We start from the raw sequence: 19,769 nt of genomic DNA, 5'->3' as shown, positions 1-19,769 counted from the left end.
AGGAGTGTATAGTTTCTGGCATGTCACAGGTACACATCATGATTTTTTGCAATTGAACACCAGTCAGCACACTGCTTTCGGTCATCAAGAAAATCTCCGAGGCACGCTTGGACACTTCTTCGAATCCTTCCAGTTTAATTCTCAGCCTTTCATGGGGAACGCTGTTGAAAGCCTTGGCAAAATCCAGATATCCGAGTATATTGTCGATATTGCCGCCTGTTCCAAAATTTGAGTCCAAACATCTGTGTGTAAAGCAGGAGCGTCCCGACATAAAACCATGTTGGTAGTCCTTTACAAGGTTGTTTCGTAGTTGATGTTCCATCATGGCATCTCTTATAATGCTCTCTATGCTGGTCAGGCTTGTTAGCTCTTGGGCGGTCGGTCAAGTGTCTGTTACACACTGTTGGCAAGTAGTGTATTGGGCATGTACTGCCTTCAGAATGTATCTGTACCTGCACTAGCGTTGGTGAAGTTGGGTCTTGAATGAGCTCACAGTCGGTGCCATCACAACGTTCTCTGGCGGATTGTTCCAAGAGTTTACTTAGCTGTTTTACTCTTCTTAAGCGTATGATAAATTTTGGTAATATATACTGTATTTTCAGACTTACTTTCTCATATTTTACCCCTTTCTGTGAGAGTAACGGGGGAGGGGGGGTTAGGAAAATGGATAATGACATTCAATGATGTGATATAATTTATTTATCCCAATTAATTACTGACATAAATGCCAGTTTCAGATTCATAAAATCTTTCACTCGTTTTTCACAATTACACCAGCAGAGAAACAACTAAAATGTTCTCTCACAACTAACGACAGAATTGACCTTGAAAAAAAAAAACAACAACCATAAAGTAAAAATAATGAAGAGTAAGAGATAAGTAGCACCAAGGGACAGCAACCTTCAGGTGTGTATTTTCCTCCTCCTCCTCCTACTCCAGCAATAACATCGTCTCAAGTTAACTGAAGTTGCTTATCACACAATACGAATAGCATACAGATAAAACCTGGAATCCTATGAATTGGCAAGTGGCTGAGTATAAAAAAAATATATAGTAAAATGAAACCTATGTTCCCTAGCCTATTCTGGTATCATGATAAAAAAAAAATAAGGTGCCGAAGAATATATAACCCCCTAACACCCTAAGTCAGACTAGGGTCTAATTTGCCACCTCGCATCCTGACAGTGATTAAACCAAGAAATAAATGTTAGCTTTAAGTGTAATTGTACAGATAAATATGAGTGAAACTAAACAGTATAAGTGAAACTACAGTAAAGTAAGTTTAAGTAGCCCCCCTTTGTCCTCCAACTCAAGATTCATCAAGATAGGTATGATCCAATAACCTCTAAATTCATCTGCTACAATGTAAGTACACTGTAAATAAGTATTGTTAACTTTAATTTGGTTTTGGGATATGATTTTTCAGCAGAATGGTGGTTGAAACTATAGGAAGGGGGGGGGGCACATAAGTTGGACTAGCTTGAGCCCCATATTGCCCGACTTTAGAGTCTATCTGTATATACACTCGCGAAGTTCATTTATAAGGACACAATAATATCTTATAATCCTATTCTATTCTTCATTTACTTAATTGCAAAATGTTTGTGGATGTTAATGTGAGTGTCAAACAGATCTATTTTCGGTGATTCCTTTACATGGCTGGCTAATATTTTTTAAATGAACGTGGCTCAGCTTACCGAACTTTGACCTATACTGAACTAATAGTCAATCTTCTAAAGAAATTATTTTACCTTTAAAAATAATAAATCTTGCATTTCGGCAGACTGAAATATATTGATACTTAAGTGTAAACAATTCTCTCGGCTGAAGAATGTGTATATCACATGAATTAGCTGCACTAGGCTACTCAGGTAGTACGGCAAGTGTACTCAAGTAAACATATATTAATGTCTATCTTTTTTGGTAAAAGTTAAATTACATATAATTTACAAGTGTATATACTTATATATTACGTATGTTCATCATCTCTTGCAATTACATATTTATTATCACCATATTACAACACTTTTTATGCACAAAGCTTTACATTTCCACTAAAATGCTTGTTCTGGGTTTAAAGGCTGTATTAACTTATCGACAAAAAAATCGTGTGCAAGATCTATGGCTGACAGTACAGTACCTCTGTTACAACACAACAAATGTTTATGTCCCTATATCCTTAACTGGATAAAAGTTGACAATTCTACATCATTTGACAAATGAATATTATGAGATGTACCATAATTTTTTTTATTTAAATCTAAGCCTTTGATCCCAATTTACCTTGTCAATTCTTTGCACACATGGGATATTTACAAAAATAATGTATTTAACTACACATTACTATTACACAAGAGTTATCTTGTACTGTACCTCTTTCTTGTTATACACGATTGGGCTTTTTAATGATTTTATGAACTCACAGCTCACACAACCCAGAGAGTATATTCTGAACTGCTGCTCGGTACCATTAAATTAAATTTGGCACAAATATACCTTGCTACAGACCCCACACAGTTGTTTTAAAACTGAAGTGAGATGTGTGTACAGTATTTTTGGTAATTTTTTTACAAATTAAATATCACAAATTGCTCAATTTGGGAGTTCTTGTCCACTGTTCTGCATTAGCTGAAGATGCTTTGGTTCACGCCTTAACCAATGATATAAATAATTTTTTTGAGTTTATATATTTCTAACCACTTATCACGCGTCAAAGAACACCCAACATGCACAATTTGGGGTAACTGACTTATTATTCCACAGTATTTTAAGCGTCTTCATTTGGGGCTTGGGACAAAGATGCTTTTACAGCCCCCAAACGGCAATATTGATAATTTTCTTTTTATCCTTTTGATCGGTTTGCAGGAGTCAAAGGCCACCATCTAGTAATGCGTGATTGAATGGAGAGAGACATGTTGCATATCTTGTGAATGCTTAATGATGCTACACATGTCATCAGTGTGATTTAACACAACTGGACACAGCACCACCTGGTCCTCCATGGGTAGAAGTTCAAACAGGTGCCACTTGTCACAAGCGTGTCTGTCCATCACACTCAGGAATTATTATTTTAATTTTTCAACTTTATAATCTATTTTTGTATTTACATTTAATATATTTTCTTTACACTGATAAGACTCGATATGTAATACAACTTTGGACATTCATGAATTACACTGAGGCTTCTTCTGATTTCGACGGTATAAACTTTTTTGAATTATCATTTTCTTCTCCGCCTATAGGAAAAGAATCTACGCACTTTAGGTGTAAGTAGCTTTATAAATGATGATGGGAAGAGCTTATCTTTCTCCCTAGCATACTCGTAGTACTTGATGGGTTCTGCCACCACCTCCAGGAGACGCGGTAGTAGCTCACGATCCTGTGTGAGAGTAAGAGAGAATTTATGTGTGTAATGTTGGGTGCAGTGGCGGCTTGTGACTCTAATTCGTGGGGGTGCTGCTTCAAAACATTATATATATATATATATATATATATATATATATATATATATATATATATATATATATATATATATATATATATATATATATATATATATATATATATATATATATATATATATATATAATGATAAAAATAATAAAATACTAAAAGTATGGTAAAAATTTTCTCGTACAAAAGCTTTACTATACGGTATACAGTTGGGAAAAAATAGACCTACCCTTAATATGGCTAAGTGATTGTGGAGAGAGTAGAGTTTGTTGTCTCGTACGATTGTCTTGATCAGTCCGTGGTATTCCTCTGAAACAGGACAAAGTTTTGTTGAAATAAATAAGCTCATAACATTTTTGATGAGATATAAGTAATACCTTCATTACCCCAAAATAAATTATCCTTTGATTTTGCAACAACCAGTGACTGTGAAGCTAGACAAGCGCACTGACTGGTAGAGGTCTTTCGAAGGTAATTTACTCTTGGTAAATGTGTTCTATGTGAGTGAAAAAATATTCCCGCTCCCTTACAACATCTAAACTACAATATTCAGCGTGTAACATTGTCAATCCAGTAAGACTACCTGGAACCTCAATTGATATACGGATATATTTTTAATGTATTGACCAGAGGAGGACACAGAACAACTGGAACCAATAGATGGTTCTTCTCTCCTCCGGCATGAAATCTGTACACTCCTTTTATGGAAACGGAAGAAATGAAAGACCCACGTGACTGGAAAATATAATGTTTCTAAAAAGTAATAAAGTTCCCTTGTGTATGGTTTTGCCTCCAGATAATTACAGTAATTCCCATACAGTATACCCTTACTATGAAATTCTGGATCTGAATCTGAAATCATTCTGCCAATCTTGATTAAGTTTCTTAACGTTTTATCATTATGTTACCTTAAACATAAACTTTAAATGTACAGTTCAGCATTTGAAGAATACTGACAAATGACAACTGCATAATTATATGTACCACCACTCCTAAGTAAATATTATATACTTACTGTTATAAGTAACAAATAGTATTCTGAAACCCCTGTCAGTGTTGTTGGCGTCGCTGCGGAAGTGAACCCACATACGGCGGGAGCGAGAAGTGAACACCATAGGCCGGTCGACACTAGAACACGTCTCGAAGGTTACAGCGCTGTATGGTGACTCTGGGGGCACAGATCAAGAAACATTACCCTGGAATAAGTTGCTGAAAGAGGTTAATCAAAAGGAGGAAAGGAACATTTTCAGGAGACATCATGATGAAGAACAGGCAAAAGATACAGCCCAGGAATAAAGATTAAGAAACGTTAGTAGAAACAGAGGTCAGAGAGATTAGGTCGATGTTTAGTGACAGTCAAGTAAATCTGATAATCTAATATGAATAAGATACTGTATTTTTTTAAACAGTTAAATTACAGAAGAAAATAGTGATGAACTGTGAACCAAAATAACATGACCACAGAACAACTAGACGAATAACACTTCAATCACGGAGTTCAATGATTCTGGGTCATAAGATACTTCAACTAACTACATTTGACTCACTGGACTTCCTGAGCACCAAGTAGTCACCACACTGGTCGTGGCTGAGTCGTATCTCCGGCACCACCACCAACACCCGGCGACCTTTAGCAGGCTTCACCACCCAGGTACAGCGAGCATTGTCAGGGTAGTTGCCGGGGTAGTTGGGGGTCTCGAACACCCCAGACAAGTCACCGACGTAGCCTCCACAAGCATGTCCTTGGGAAAGTAAATAAAAAGCTTAATTACATTTTATCTAGAGACCAGAAACTTTGCATGCATAGTAAGGGGACTCTGTGGGTGTTATAACTTAGTGTTACATAACATGACCACACAAAACACCTGTGTAGTCTACCTTCACCTAACCTAACTTAAACTCGATGAACTTGACCTAACCTGAAGTAAACTAAACTTAGTTCATGCCCATTACTTGCCAACAGTGCGTAACAGAGACATGATCGACACACATTTTTAATTATTTTCCGATGACCCTGTATATAAGAACAGACAAGTAACATTAAGTTGTGTGAAGTTAAAGAAAATATTTTACGTGGCCAGTAGAGAAGAACTCACTCTTGCAGGCGGACACTGAGGTAGAGGCTGGGTGGTCCGTGGTGGAGGAGGCGGGACACTGTATACACGAGGAAGCACCCACGTCATGCTGGTAGTAGCCCACAGCGCACCTCTCACACTGCTTACTGCTCACGTTCCAGTAATGTCCTTGGTGACACACCTCTCCTGTGGATGAGAGGACGGCAGTTTCAACATTTGGGAAGATTAAGAATAATACAACTAATAGATATTCCTGAAGTGTAAGATTATGTTTATAAATCCTGTGTTAAACGAAGGCAAGAGGCAAAGGATAAATTAATCGTGACAAATGATCAAGGTATCCAAGTTCAGTTGTCAAGGTGTTAGTCTGCCCACTACTCGAGTAAGACAGGACAATATGGCCTCACAACAAAATAAAAACATTCGGTAACATCAAAGGTTACAGTTTTAAGCTGTACAAGAATGAAACTAATTAAGATAAAAAAGTAAAAGAGCCATCGTCGGCCACAGTGCCATAAAATAAGCTGAAAATAATGGTGTCCACGTTCACCATTATTTTAGCTCTGTGTACCTCACCTGTTACATGTAAAGAGGAATCCTTACTACATTATTGATTTTAATACTTATAAATTATCAGCAAGTCTTTTCATTTCAGTGGATTTGATTGCATGCTAGATAATATATCTATAAAGCTGTATAAAGCTCTTTATCTGACGTGAGGGTGTATAAGAAGGCAACACAGTACAGCATACACTCACTGTCACCAAGACACCGAGAGAAGGAGGCAGCCCCTGGTGGGGAGGTGAGGCCAAGGGGGCATGGGGTGCACCCCGCACGGCCCCTGTCTTCTTGGAAGCTTCCTGCAGGACAAGGCTGACATGGACTAAAGCCATCAGCACTCCAGTGGCCAGCAGGACATGAATCTGTCAACACATGGACAATATAAGTGACACACACACACACACACACACACACACACACACATTTTGTGACAAATAACAACAGTGTTTCAGTATTTGGGTGAACCATTTTTTCTTCTCAGATATACCTAAAGATCCATAACTTAGTCAACAAGATAGACAAAAGAAATGTACCAAAGTTAACAATTATTTTTTATATAAGACGAACCAGAGAGTTGAGGAACTAACCTGCACACTCAGAGAGGTTTCTGGCGCCAGACTTGGGAGGAACTTGTGGGAGAGTGTCTGGGGGACAGGAGAGGCACCTGGTCTTGGCCTCGTCTGGCTGGTACGTGCCAGCTGAACACTCCACACACTTGTCCTTCCGTATATTGTGGTATGACCCTAAGCTGCACGCCACTGTGAATCACACACTGCTACCATTAACAGCTTTAGAACTGAATACATCACCTATTTTAGCCTTGTGAATTGACAAGAAGATCCCTCCATGTATTGTCTCCATGTTAACGGTCATCAAAATATTAGATCATCTCCCACATAATATAAATGTCATGTACTAGATTCTGTCACTTAGTGTAGTGTGCATGATTACCAGAGGATAAAAGTAACTATACACAGCTGTACAGGTATTATGAACCCTGAGGAACACAGCATCTTACTGTATCTTTCTTGTCTAACCTTATATCCAACACAACTTTATTATTACTGTATGTCTGTATTGTTGTTTTCACTCTACACTTCGGTCATCCTGGAAGACACATCAACATACTCACGACAGCCAGTTAAAACTTCGAGATAAAGATGTGAATTTGGTCATCGATAACTTGAGTAGGACTGTTTTATTTTGACAACAGATTTGTAATGTTGTCAGAAAAGAGTGTCAAGTCTACCTAAGAACTTCAAATTGTGTGTAACAAGTGGGTGTGTCACTCTACCTCCACCACTCACCACACTTCTTGCCGACGTGGATGAAGCCGTCTGGACACGCCTCTCTCATACGCCCTCGAGCCTTGTAGGTCTTGGGCAGCACCTGGTACTGATGGCCCGTCTGGCTACACCACACACCATGGAAAGATAGATATAAACACAAATGCACTTAATGACTCTCCTACTGGTTAGAGGCACAAAATTTAACTAATTCTGAAAGTTAAACTTCAAATGAACTCTAATCTTCACAAATCCCAACCTATCCTAATTTAACCTGACCTGACCTGATCTACCCTAATTTGAATAGATCCCAACCTAACTTTACCACCTGGGTTGGGTTTCTGTTAGGACTAAGGTTCATTAAGACTGAATGAACCCCGTGTCACTAGGCGTCAGTATTGGGGTGTAACTAGCACCTTACACACGGCATGTCAATGGCTCCACTAGTGGATTTCTACTCTCCTAGAAATTGGTAGTGACTCAACTTTTCAATCAATATAATGGTTATAAGGTCCACAACTTGCTTGTTTCTGAGATTTTATTGGGAGGAATGGATATGTCAAAATTCTAAACAGAACTGCATTATTAGTACCACATAGGAAACACCGCTTCTTGTCCCATCAGCGAAGCTAAGCAACTTTGGGTCTGGTCAATACAGTACTTGGATGGGTGACCGCCTGGCCCTAAGAACACCAAAGGCTGCTGGCATAAGGACTCTACTGGAAACAAGCCTCTTATGGCTTTGTCAGCTGTCCTTGGTCAAATGGACTGGATGGCACCACTGTGGGTGCGAGTAGGCACCACGTGTTGACAGCCACTAGTATTCATGTAAACGCGCCCTTAGGTTGGGTCAGCCACCTTTCTGAACACTTTTGTGTATAATATTTTAACCCTCGCCCCAAACATATCTACTTGTGGGTATGGATGACGAGTACAATATGGACTCTAAATATTATGCAGTTTATGAAAAGTTTAATATAGAACTACAGTATTTCATCATCATCCAAATTGCCGATAGGTTATAGGTAGAAAAATTTAAAAAATATAAAATTTGGGTAACCATTGTCTACATTATTTAACTATGTATTCGTTATTCAAGATGACCAAACAGGTATGAATGAAGACACTATTTATCTACAGGATTATGTCAATTAAGGTGTCATTCTTATATCTGTGGGTTGTCAATCACGGCCCTCCTTCTAAACATCTAAGGATTATTTACAAGTCTTTCCATAGTTTTATCTTTCCAGGGACTACGACAAATAATTTCATTCACCCAACTCGGTTACTATTTTTGCCTGGTCCTCCTACACTCAATTTTACTAATTAAAATCGCTATAACTATATCCCATCTATAATTATATGACTAAAGAATCTAATTTAAATTTTCTATAACATTCCAGTCCTAATGAGCCAAGTGGGTCGGTTAATTTAGGTTAAGTTAGGTTAAGTTAGGCAAGGTTAAGTTGGAGTGTATCAAGACTGCCACCCGTAGCCTTTGTTAATCTCACCTGCTGATATATTGATGCTCCAGTAGGTTCTTCTTGAGGGGACGAAAGACATTATGGAAGATCCGCTTGGCGTAGCGTTTGAGGCAGCGTCGTCCGCACGTCTGGTGAGGGCTGGATGGGAATGTCATTACCTCGAACTTGGTCCGTACCTTCAGTATGGTCAGAGAGGGAGGAAGGCAGGCACAAGTAGAGTGTATGTTTGGTTATTTTTTTTATTTGGGGGGAGGGGGGGGGGAGGGCGATGGAGTACTAGTATTTGAGGAAGAATGTGGTTAGGTATGAGGTAAAACAATGGAGCAATTGGGGAGCTTATCTGTGGGGATATGGGGGAACTTAAAAGACTTTGTTCCATTGTAAATATTTTTTTCTTCTAATCTAATGGTGATAGAAAGTTGTAAATATATAATAATAGTGATGGAGGGATGAATAGTACATTCTTGAGGTTGAAGGAGAACTAAGTTATATTGATGGAACATAGATAAGGGAAGTGAGTGTGGCTAGAGGGTGGTGAAGAGCAGCACATTAATATACATACTGTGAGGTGAAATACATTATTATTGACATACAGGTAGGTTGTGGTTAAGTGATGGAGCAGCAGTTCATTTTTATTACCAATATAATTTTACTATAAGTGGAAAATCCAAAACATCATCAAATTATAACCTTGTCAAAATCTTGAAAATCACTTAAAGGTGTGATGGTTTCGATATCTTATAAGCTGTATTTGTTATCACTATACCTGGTTATTTTCTCATTGATATTTTTTTTGACAAGTTTAGGTTTAAATATTTACAGTATTCTCGTTCAATATAATGCATTGTGTTCTTAATAGCAAGTTTGACAACAAGTATGAGAAGATGAATAATATTTCCAAAAGATTTCTATCATTGGCGAATTATCATCTTTGAACATTGTGAAATTAAAGTTATTATTGGTTATGTTGATGCTAGTAAGTGTCGTCAACATTCATCAGTCAACCTCATTATGTTTTGTTACTCACCACTTGTTGATCAGGCGCCAGGTGGAGCCTCTTCTTCAGTTTCTTGGAGTTGGTGAGTTTCTCTGACAAGAACCTCAGTTGGCACTTGTCATTGCAGTAGTTCATCTTCTCTGAAACATGAGTGCCAGTGGTGACGTGTTTCAGAATCACACATCAAGTGGAGCTTTTGTTATCACTGCCACTGTAATTACATTTAAAGACTGACAAATGTATATAGCAGCAACTCTAATTTAACACAAACAAGTATATGTACTGTAGAGTATATAGCAATAACTACATTCAAGACGAAGAAAATTACATGTTAATAACTCCTATATAAAATTGCTCTTCGTATATCACAGTTATTAAAAAATACGATAGATTTAGCTCCAACAATGACACCGGAAACTATATCATTAGTATCCTGACTCACACCTTCACCTGTACTCTTTGCTTTTAATTAGTTTAGCTTTACTCTGGTACGAATTGAGTTCGGAAAATCGGAGTAAGAATTGTAAACACTTGGAAAATCTGCCAGAGTGTTGTGACGGCACCAAGTGGGAGTTCATTCAATAGCAAAGACTTGACCAACACCGGACCAGGTTCAGATATATTCAGGAGCCAGTACATGCCCAGTACTTGCCAACAGTGTGTAACAGAGACCATCAGTGGTGATGAGGATAAAAGTAAGTAAAAGTACAGTATAAGGGATTTCTTATCAACTCTCTTACTTCAGAAAATACAATTATTAGAAACACATTTACTAACTTATTATCTTAAGTCTTCTTGTTTACTCATAAGACCTGATTCTCTTGGAAAAATGGTCCTGTCAACTATTACAGCAACAGCAGCAGCACAATGTAAACACAACAAGTAGTTAAAGGCCTTAGACGAGGTACAGTTCCGTTCAGGAGTTCGTTATACACCCATGGAAAAGGTTGCACAGCCTGTTGCACCTCCCACCAACACACAGAGTGGAACTTACAACGGAGCAGTTTGATTCGGACGTAGACTCATCAAAAAGATATAGGAAGGTTATTAACATGATTATCGGCCAACGTTACTGCTGATGGATGATGAAGATGTGTTAATATCCTGCTTACGAGAAGAAAACCATAATGATAAAGAGTATCCATTCCAATATCAGAACACAATGGCGAAATCGGTCTTGAATGAACTCTATAAGAAGTAGTTGAACAGAGATCATATATCAAGAGTCTTCAAAGGATTAAGAAAAAGAGATAATTTTTTTCGCACATTGGCAAAGGAAAAGGAACACACACACACTCTCTCTCTCTCTCTCATTCTCCCTTTCTCACTCTTTATTCCTCTTTGACTCAGTCTCTCCCCTGGCACCTCACCTCTAAGGGCCTGGGTGAGGCCGTTCAGCAGGCTCTCCACGGTGTTGTTGTCACTCAGTCTGGTGGTGACCATCAGCCGCGCCAGCCTCTTGTACCCAGGAGTCACGGCCAGCTCTTGTGGGGTGAGTGGGAGGGTAAATGAGTAGGTGGACTAAGTGAATGTGAGGGTAAATGAATGAGTGGACAAAGTGAGTGGGAAGGTAAATAAGTGAGTGAACATAATGAGTGGCTGGACAAGGTGAGTGGGGGAATAGCAACCTCCCAATCTGTTTCAGCGAATTTGTACAGTTCATCATGTTAGTTAGATTGCAATAATACACTAGACTGACTAAAGACGAATATAAGTGGTATCAAAACAGAGCATCATCCAGTTATTGTTATGGATCTTTGTTTCATCAAGTTATCACACAGCCAAGACCGGAGGCAACACCCATACTTGAGGGAGGTCAGTTGGCATGAGTACTCACCTGAGCAGGAAGGGAAGGAGGTGTTGAGAGTGTCGGGTTGAGCAGTCCAGGTAAAGGCAGTATGGCGGCCACAGGTGAAGACGTAGTACTCGTGGGGACCAGAGATGAAGGTGGCACCCTCACGACACCTCACTGTGCACCTCTCCTCATAACTGTAGTCCTCCAGGTGGTAACACGACACCTGTTGAGTGGCCAAGTTACATGGTTTTGGTGCTGTGGATCTTGATGTGGTTATCATAAATTTGTATTTATGAGATAAAAGAACCTTATTGACTCTTATAAATTTAACGTGACTAAATAGTATTCAGAAAATTTTATTCTTAAGATTATTTATGATTCTGTTGCATATATGAATTACTGTATTTGGGGTTGCAACTATATACAGTATATAAATCAGAGTACCGTCCTGAGGGTTGGCGACCACAGTCCTCCACTCTAAAGGTTCTCGGACTGTTTTTACTAATCCTCTAAGGTTTTGTATCTCTCTGGGGAACCAGTTTTTAATTTCATTTATTCATCCCAGTCTCTGCTATACCCTGGCCCTCCTACTCCCAACTTTGTCCATTAATATTTCTGTTATTATCCCCCTCATCTTTAATTATATGACCAAAGTATCTCATTTTTCCCTTTCTGTACATTTCAAGTATTTCTCAAAGTTTTTGCCAATCTTAGTACTTCTTCGTTTGTTTTCTCGTCAGTGTAGCTTATTCTTAACATTCGCCTATAATACCACATTTCAAAGGCCTTTCCTCTTCCTGGTGTCTGCTGAAGGTGTCCACACTTCTGACCCATACATCAGTCCTTGCCATATAAAGCCTTTCAGCAGCCTGTTTTTCAAATTGAAGTTAATGTCCCTTTTCATTGGGTCTTTTATATTATTAAATGCCGTTTTTACTTGTCCTTTTTCAAATAAACGTCTTACTCTCATTCTAATTTTGTCGAAGACTGGATGAATCTACAAAATTTTAGGTTTTCCACATGAACAATTACATTTATCTCATTCGAATAGATGTAATGTGTTAACTGGGTCTTGGAAAATACCAAAATTCTGACTTACTCTAATATAAATAATGAGAAAGTAAATCATAATATTAATGTTATCCTCAGTTACCTTGTGTGTAATATACATAATCACAGAGTAGTGGAATTAACCATAAATTATACACATCCGTTAACTTGTGTGTAAAGAATGTAATAAAACTACAAATCAAGTACATGATAAAATTATAGACACCATCAATTGTGTACCTCAGCCTTGGTGGGATTCCTGAGAGGTGCACACTTGTCAACAGGGAGGCAGTCCTTTCTGTTGGGGTGGAGCCTGAAGCCCTCCTTGCACTGGCAGTAGTAAGAGTCCTCCGTATTGACACAAGACTGACTACACCCACCGTTGTTGATGCTGCACTCGTTTATGGCTGGTGGAGAAGGAACACGTGATATTTGAGAGAGAGACAGAGACCAAGTATACAGCAAATCTTTTTCAGTAATCTGACGGAAAAAAATAGGTCAAACAATAATGACTCAACAAATGCCTCTGTATTTACATAAGTATATAACTATATTTACATGGCCACACAAATATACATTAACCACACTCATTAACTCCGTAGAAGTGCGTAAACGTGCATGAGTCTTACCTCCACAGTGAGCGCCAGCAAACAGTTGATAACCTTGATCACAGGAGCAGTAGTACGAGCCGAGAGTGTTAGTGCAGAAGTGTTCGCACGTATTGTTTACCGCACACTCGTTCACGTCCAGACAGGAGCGTTCGTCGGGCTGCAGCTTGTACCCTGTTGGACACACACACTCGTAGCTGCCCCAGTTGTTGATACAGCGGTGCTCACAACCACCATTATTGACCGCGCACTCGTCCACGTCTGGAAGGGAGGGTGAGGGGGTGTCATGGTCTAGACTGGTGTTGGACGGGTGATGAGGAATGGATGATTATGGATTGGCGGGGAAAGAAAAAAGTAGAAGGTGAAGAATCACACAGTATGGTGAGACTCCCATAAAAGATCCTATTGTAATGGGAGGAGAAAGAGACAGCAAGGAAAGTCACCCAAAGAGCACAAGAGCTATATAATTGGATAGTTACCCCTGGAAAACTCGCCTAGATATGAAGAATTTCGTAGATGGAAGGAGAACATGGAGATTCACCTAAAATTTGGTCTAAATAGCAGAAGAGGGGAAACTCACCTAAACAGGTTCGCTGGTCATTGTGGAGCTGGAAGCCCTTTGGACAGGAGCAGCGGACGCCCGTGGCTGTGTTGTGACATCGACGCTCACAGCCGCCGTTCTTGATGGCGCAGGACGCTGAAGGGCGACACCCACACAAGATAACTCCTTAGTCTTAAATTAAAACTCACGTGTTCTTACAGGTATTTACAGGTAATTGACAGGCCTTTACTCTTCCATACGGTAATATCTACTACACTAGATCTGGTTAGAGACGAGCATTGAGTCATTAAATTTTAAATTATATTAAAAATGAATACACAATGTTCAGTATAATGTCTGCCAAACTTTTATTAAACTACTATAAAAAAAGGTAATGCGGGTATTGATTTACACCTAAAATTGAAAAAAAAAAGTATTATAATCTGATCGACAATATTCAGTCTTTATGAACATGAATATCTTAATTGTTAACAAAATGAATAATCTGAGGATCCTTCCTAAGCAGTAAACGTTGGCTATGAACTTGGCGATAGTGAGTCACTGAGTACGTTCAGGAGGAAAGTCGTTGTTCGCGGTGAGTATGGGCTCTCAGACCGGATTCTCAAAGATTTGCACAATATATTTACTTTTAATTCAGAAAACGAGACTAAATGTAACTATGGTGAAGTCCCAGTATAATTATGATGGTAATTTGGAGGCCAACCACACTGAAGCTGAAGTGAACGAGTTTAATATTTTATCACAACTCCACTTAGAGCAAAAATTTACTGAACAGTCATTTAAGAAAACTAGAGTCTGGACGTTGTTATGAGGACCTTCACCTTTGTTTACTTAAATTGGATTACCCGAAGAACCTCCACCCCATCTTATTACACCTAAAGATTAACCATCCTAACACTAAAGTTGGGGGATGAGATTAGGTTAGGTTAGTGGGAGGATAAGTTAGTATTAGGTTAGCTTAAAGTTAGAATAGCGTTGAGGTTAGGTTAGTGTTAGGTTAGCTTAAAGTTATATTACATTAGCGTTAAGGTGGTTAATCTTTAGGTGAAATAAGCTGGGGTGGAGATTCTTCAGGTGATCCCTTAAGTTTTATAAGATAATGAGTCGTATAGTATCTGACAGAATTAAAGACATTTAGTTGTAAATGTCAAGAGTTGCAGGGACGAGTTTATCTTTTTTTTCAAGTGTTTGTTTTTGCTCGATGGACCTTCTCCACTGTGTTCTGTCTGCCAAGTGTACTCAGAAAATCCACACAGTGATTGGCAGGCTTGACGAAATACTCTGAGACAAATAATGCGTGGGTTATCAGAGGTACAATTTCGAAGTTAATTTCCATTTCTTAACAGTGAGAAGAGTTGTGAGGACAAAGGTATAGGCTATTGTACTCATACGACAAATTAAAAAAATCATAATTGCTATATTTGTTGTTTATTTCATATATCATAGGTAAAATGTTGAAAGATTACACCAGTCTAATTTTACTTTTCACATTAAGAAAGAGATTACACCCCAGTTTTGTGGGAAATTAAAAAAGCTACGATAAGATTGAGTGTACCATGGAAGGTGTATACTACTTGTACATAGTGAAAAAGAAAAGTTTGAAAATTTTCTCCTACGGACCTACAGGGTACATGGACAAAGGGTAGCGAGGTTTTGTTAGCGGACAGAAGGTATAGTGACATTGGTTAACGGACAGAGGGTAGCAAAGTAATGATAGGGGACAGAAGGTAGTGACATTGGTTAGCGGACAGAAGGTATAGTGACATTGGTTAGCGGACAGAGGGTAGAGAAGTTATGATAGTGGACAGAAGGTATAGTGACATTGGTCAGGACAGACGGTAGAGAAGTTATGATAGTGGACAGGTATAGTGACATTGGTTAGCAGACAGGGAGTAGCGATGTTTTTGTTAGCGGACAGATGGTAGAGAGCTTACCATGTTAACGGACAGAGGTTGAGAGGCAGCTTCGAGAGGGTATAAGTTATAGTATAACACTCACGGATACAGGACTGTCCATCGGCGGCCAGAAGGTATTGGGAGTGACACGTGCAGGCTGGACCTCCCGTCGTCTGGTGACAGTGATGCTGGCACCCGCCATTACCAACCTGCATCAACAAACACAAGCTTACTAACCATGGTATCTGTTACGCCTCTTTGTGTGGGCCTTCTACAGTACAGTAGTTGAAGTTCTATTGATTAAATTGTCTACATGTTACGAGTGTAATTTACGTAAAGTTAATATAAATAAAGATCCTAACTGTGCACTAATGACGAAATTTATAGAAGGCAGATATTTAAAGATATATTATTGGTTACCTGTACTGTACATGCCAAGTCAGCACTCAGTAACAACTATGATATGCCAATAAAATATCAAGATATCCGTAAAATTTGTAGTGAAGGATACAACTAGTACACAATACATTATAGTTAAGTAGATTGGACTCAACTACAGGGAACAATACAGTAATATAGGGAAGCCTCGAAGCTGTAGCCAAGTCTTGTGCTTATAATGTGGTCTTAAACAGAAACCTTAACATTTACTAAATTCGCCGCATAAAACCTACTTTTCACTTTGGGTTCCTGGAGATTCTCATTACTTCAGAGGCGGAGAGACACTGCACTCACCAGGGTCTCCATTACTATACTCACAAGGGTAATGTGGGAGGTCTCCATCACCCACCCATGTCTCCACTACCTCGTTCACACCACCTACCATCTTTCACATATATTTAATCACTACAACTTTGAACTGAATATATCTATTTTGATCCAGGACATAAATAATAGAAGTTATGGTCACAGACAATAACTCTAGACACTGGTAGTTGGAGGTGGGTGAGTGGTGGTGGTGGTGTAAGGTTGGATCTCTCCCCTACAGCGTGACAACGATTTTCCCAATGTGATTTTCCACGGTAACAAAAATACCACTTACAGGCAGCAAAATGAAAAAATGTTTAACGATATCCTTTCTTTTCTCTTAATAAAAAGATGACTATATAATTCTGGACTAGACTTTACCCTTCGTATAAGATTTAAGTTAGACTCTTAAGTAACTCGGTCCACTCGACTAACCAACCTTGAGTATGTGGTGCAAACTAAATATTCAACAATGTTTATTAATTTGAAGGCGAGTGTAGTGAAGAGGAGGTAAATTTACCCTCCGTCCCTCCTCGTCAAGATCACCTTTACCGGTCTTAAAAGTATGCAATGAAGACGGCCAAGACGCGTAATATAAATCATTCAGCCTGACGTTCACTGGTCTAGCGTGCGCATGTACCTGATTATGGCGTCACTTCCTTCACAATCAGACTCCACTTCCAGCGAGAAAAACTGTAAAAGATTCTATCTAGGTGGACGCGCAGGTGATGGAAGAGATAGTGATCTTGGCATCACCCAGTATAAAATTATAATAAACTGAACGCTTATCGGAATGCCTGGTGAGCTGTTGGTGGGCCAGACAGAGACTCAAGGGAAAAAATAATTAAATATCTCGGTTACTTCTGTATGTTCACTCGCAGCTTTAAGATGGATGGAGGCATTATCGCTCGACTTGGTAAATGATCCTTGGAGATTTTACTGTCGGACTTAATATTTATACTTTCTGCAGAGTTTTCCATTACGTAAAGAGTTAGTGTATAAATCATAGGATCTATATTAGGTATTAAAGAAATTATATCCTTTAGTAACACATCATTAATAAAAATCACATACACACTACACAGCCTATAACAAGGGAGTAATTTAATCTTAGTGCCAAGAGTAATATTTTTTTGTTATTCAGACACACGGCAAAGGGACTTCTTAATTCAACAGGTGTTCTCAGGTAACTCAGGTCCACATTGCTAATATTCTCCCACAACAGGTAACGTGAACACCTCAATGGCTCACTTACGTACAACACAAATATGGTGGATAAGATGGTGACGAATTGACATTGATATTCTGACTTAACTAGACACGCTCTCATATAATCAGTTAATGGATAAAGAAACATACACATCTAGTAGAGAGTCTGAGGTCGCGGTTCTCAGCAGCTGCAGAACTAAGACATGATTCTTAAAGACTTATAAGTGGAATTTATTTTTTCTTCATCGTAAGTATGGGGAGTCGAAAACACAATGACTGCGAAAAAAATGGCTTTGTAGATCTCATTGGATCGGATCACATGAAAATTATCCTGCCCCACTTTATTTCACATTAAGATTAACCACCTAAACACTAACCTAATCTAATCTAACTTCACGGTAACCTAACCCAACGTAACCCAACTTAACCTAATCTAACACTAACCTAATTTAACCCAACTTAACGCTAACCAAACCTAACCTAAACCCTTCCGGTTCCGTTAGTGTTTACTTATATCAGGTGAAGTAAGCTAAAGGGGGGTTAATCTTCAGGTGGTTCTTAGAATCAGGTGAGAAAAAAAATACGAACTGACATTTAGAGATTCAGTTCTTACAGGAGATATTATTATTTCTCGGGAGATTGAACGGATTGACTTTTTTAACCTTTCTATTATAATGTTCCATAATCAAGGTAATACCAATAGTTATTACACAGTTATATTATCTATGAGAGAGAGAGAGAGAGAGAGAGAGAGAGAGAGAGAGAGAAAGAGAGAGAGAGAGAGAGAGAGAGAGAGGTGTGCAAGAGAGGAGGACAGGTATGTGGTACTTACAGCACAGGTGGGCTGACAGTGCCTGGCCCTGACGAGCACGTAGCCCTCCCTACACCCACACGAGGGACCGCCCCCAGCACTCAGCAGGCAGTGTTGGTCACAGCGCAGCGTAGCACACGACGCAGAGGCTGTGGCAGAAAGAGAAGGGCGGTGGGGGGAGGGGGAGGAAGAGGATCGTTATTAAATTAGACACTGGAAGAAATTGTCTACACGTGGATCGTTAAAAAGATGGCCGTCAGAAATATCATCAAGAGCTGTTCATTAGCACACAAAAAGATTAAAAAGAAACTCTTTGGGCTGTTGTGTTCACTTCAACTTTCTGATACTTATCGTAGCTCTGACAGATTCATTCAGTCACAAGCCGTTAACTTTGAGGTCTAGCTGAACCAGACAGGGAGCTCAACAAAAGCCTCCTGAAAGACTATAACGTGAGGGGAAAAACAAGATAAGTGAAAGATGACCAGAAGAGAAGTTGACCCGAAGTGTTAGTTATGGTGATAGTGACCACTCCAACCTCTTGACTCTTAGTTTGTTAGTCTCCAGTTATTTTTATAGTTCTTCCTTTTATTATTTTCCGCGTTGTCACAAGTTTATTCTCTTTAAACTCTTGTTAACATTTGAGGCAGAATCACACACTCACTGATAACCTGCTAGTTCACTTTACGGCGTGTTGTATGCTCCTCACACACCTGCCATAACTAGTTTCACCTTTCAATACTGTAGTGCTTTTGCTATATTTCCTAGGAGCATAGATCTTTATTTTCCTTATAGTAATATAAAAAAATACATAATATACACCATCAATACACAACAATATTTGAGATAAAGACAATACTGTACTCGCTTGTATTACCATGCCCGTAAATCTTGTTTGTCCCGCGGGAAGCCGATCTGTCAAGGTAGCCATGGGTGGCAGCACATACAGAGGGGCATTCAAGATTATCAACACTAACACATTTATTCAGGATGAAGGTAAATAACACTTATATAATCAACAAAGATTTTAATTTACTTTTTCATGTCATTGTATTTCTTATTTAAATCATTTACTTGCACTTTTATCGAGCACAATTAATTAAGAAATGCCTTTTAAAACTGTTCGGGTTGACCATAAACTCAGACAACAAACCGTAGAGAAAATGTTCACGGTGTTAAACCATTTGCGAAGAAGACACGACACTACAGACACTAACGCACTAATTCTGTTAACACGTAAAG

The 19,769-nt window shown here is 38.9% G+C and overlaps 1 protein-coding gene across 6 annotated transcripts in view; it reads right to left on the bottom strand.

The window, feature by feature from the left end:
* Positions 1-683: 683 nt before the first annotated feature.
* Positions 684-19,769, bottom strand: part of LOC121858840 (signal peptide, CUB and EGF-like domain-containing protein 1) — a 79,824-nt gene continuing 60,738 nt past the window's right edge. For all 6 annotated transcript variants that reach the window (XM_042355489.1, XM_042355491.1, XM_042355490.1 and 3 more), the window contains 17 exons: positions 18,552-18,679; positions 15,870-15,975; positions 13,890-14,006; positions 13,331-13,570; positions 12,942-13,108; positions 11,694-11,874; positions 11,227-11,340; positions 9,887-9,996; positions 8,887-9,035; positions 7,397-7,500; positions 6,677-6,847; positions 6,287-6,451; positions 5,550-5,714; positions 5,001-5,195; positions 4,469-4,621; positions 3,683-3,762; positions 684-3,379 (listed from right to left, as the gene is read on the bottom strand). In XM_042355489.1, coding sequence (XP_042211423.1) covers positions 3,221-3,379; positions 3,683-3,762; positions 4,469-4,621; positions 5,001-5,195; positions 5,550-5,714; positions 6,287-6,451; positions 6,677-6,847; positions 7,397-7,500; positions 8,887-9,035; positions 9,887-9,996; positions 11,227-11,340; positions 11,694-11,874; positions 12,942-13,108; positions 13,331-13,570; positions 13,890-14,006; positions 15,870-15,975; positions 18,552-18,679 — 2,504 coding nt within the window. In that variant the 3' untranslated portion in view covers positions 684-3,220. The remainder of the gene's footprint in view (positions 3,380-3,682; positions 3,763-4,468; positions 4,622-5,000; positions 5,196-5,549; positions 5,715-6,286; positions 6,452-6,676; positions 6,848-7,396; positions 7,501-8,886; positions 9,036-9,886; positions 9,997-11,226; positions 11,341-11,693; positions 11,875-12,941; positions 13,109-13,330; positions 13,571-13,889; positions 14,007-15,869; positions 15,976-18,551; positions 18,680-19,769) is intronic.

The sequence above is a fragment of the Homarus americanus genome, unplaced genomic scaffold (assembly GCF_018991925.1).
Source record: "Homarus americanus isolate GMGI-L3 unplaced genomic scaffold, GMGI_Hamer_2.0 scaffold59232, whole genome shotgun sequence".
Lineage (NCBI taxonomy): Eukaryota > Metazoa > Arthropoda > Malacostraca > Decapoda > Nephropidae > Homarus > Homarus americanus.
Note: the sequence above shows the minus strand (reverse complement) of the source record. Positions and strands in the feature narration are given on the sequence as shown.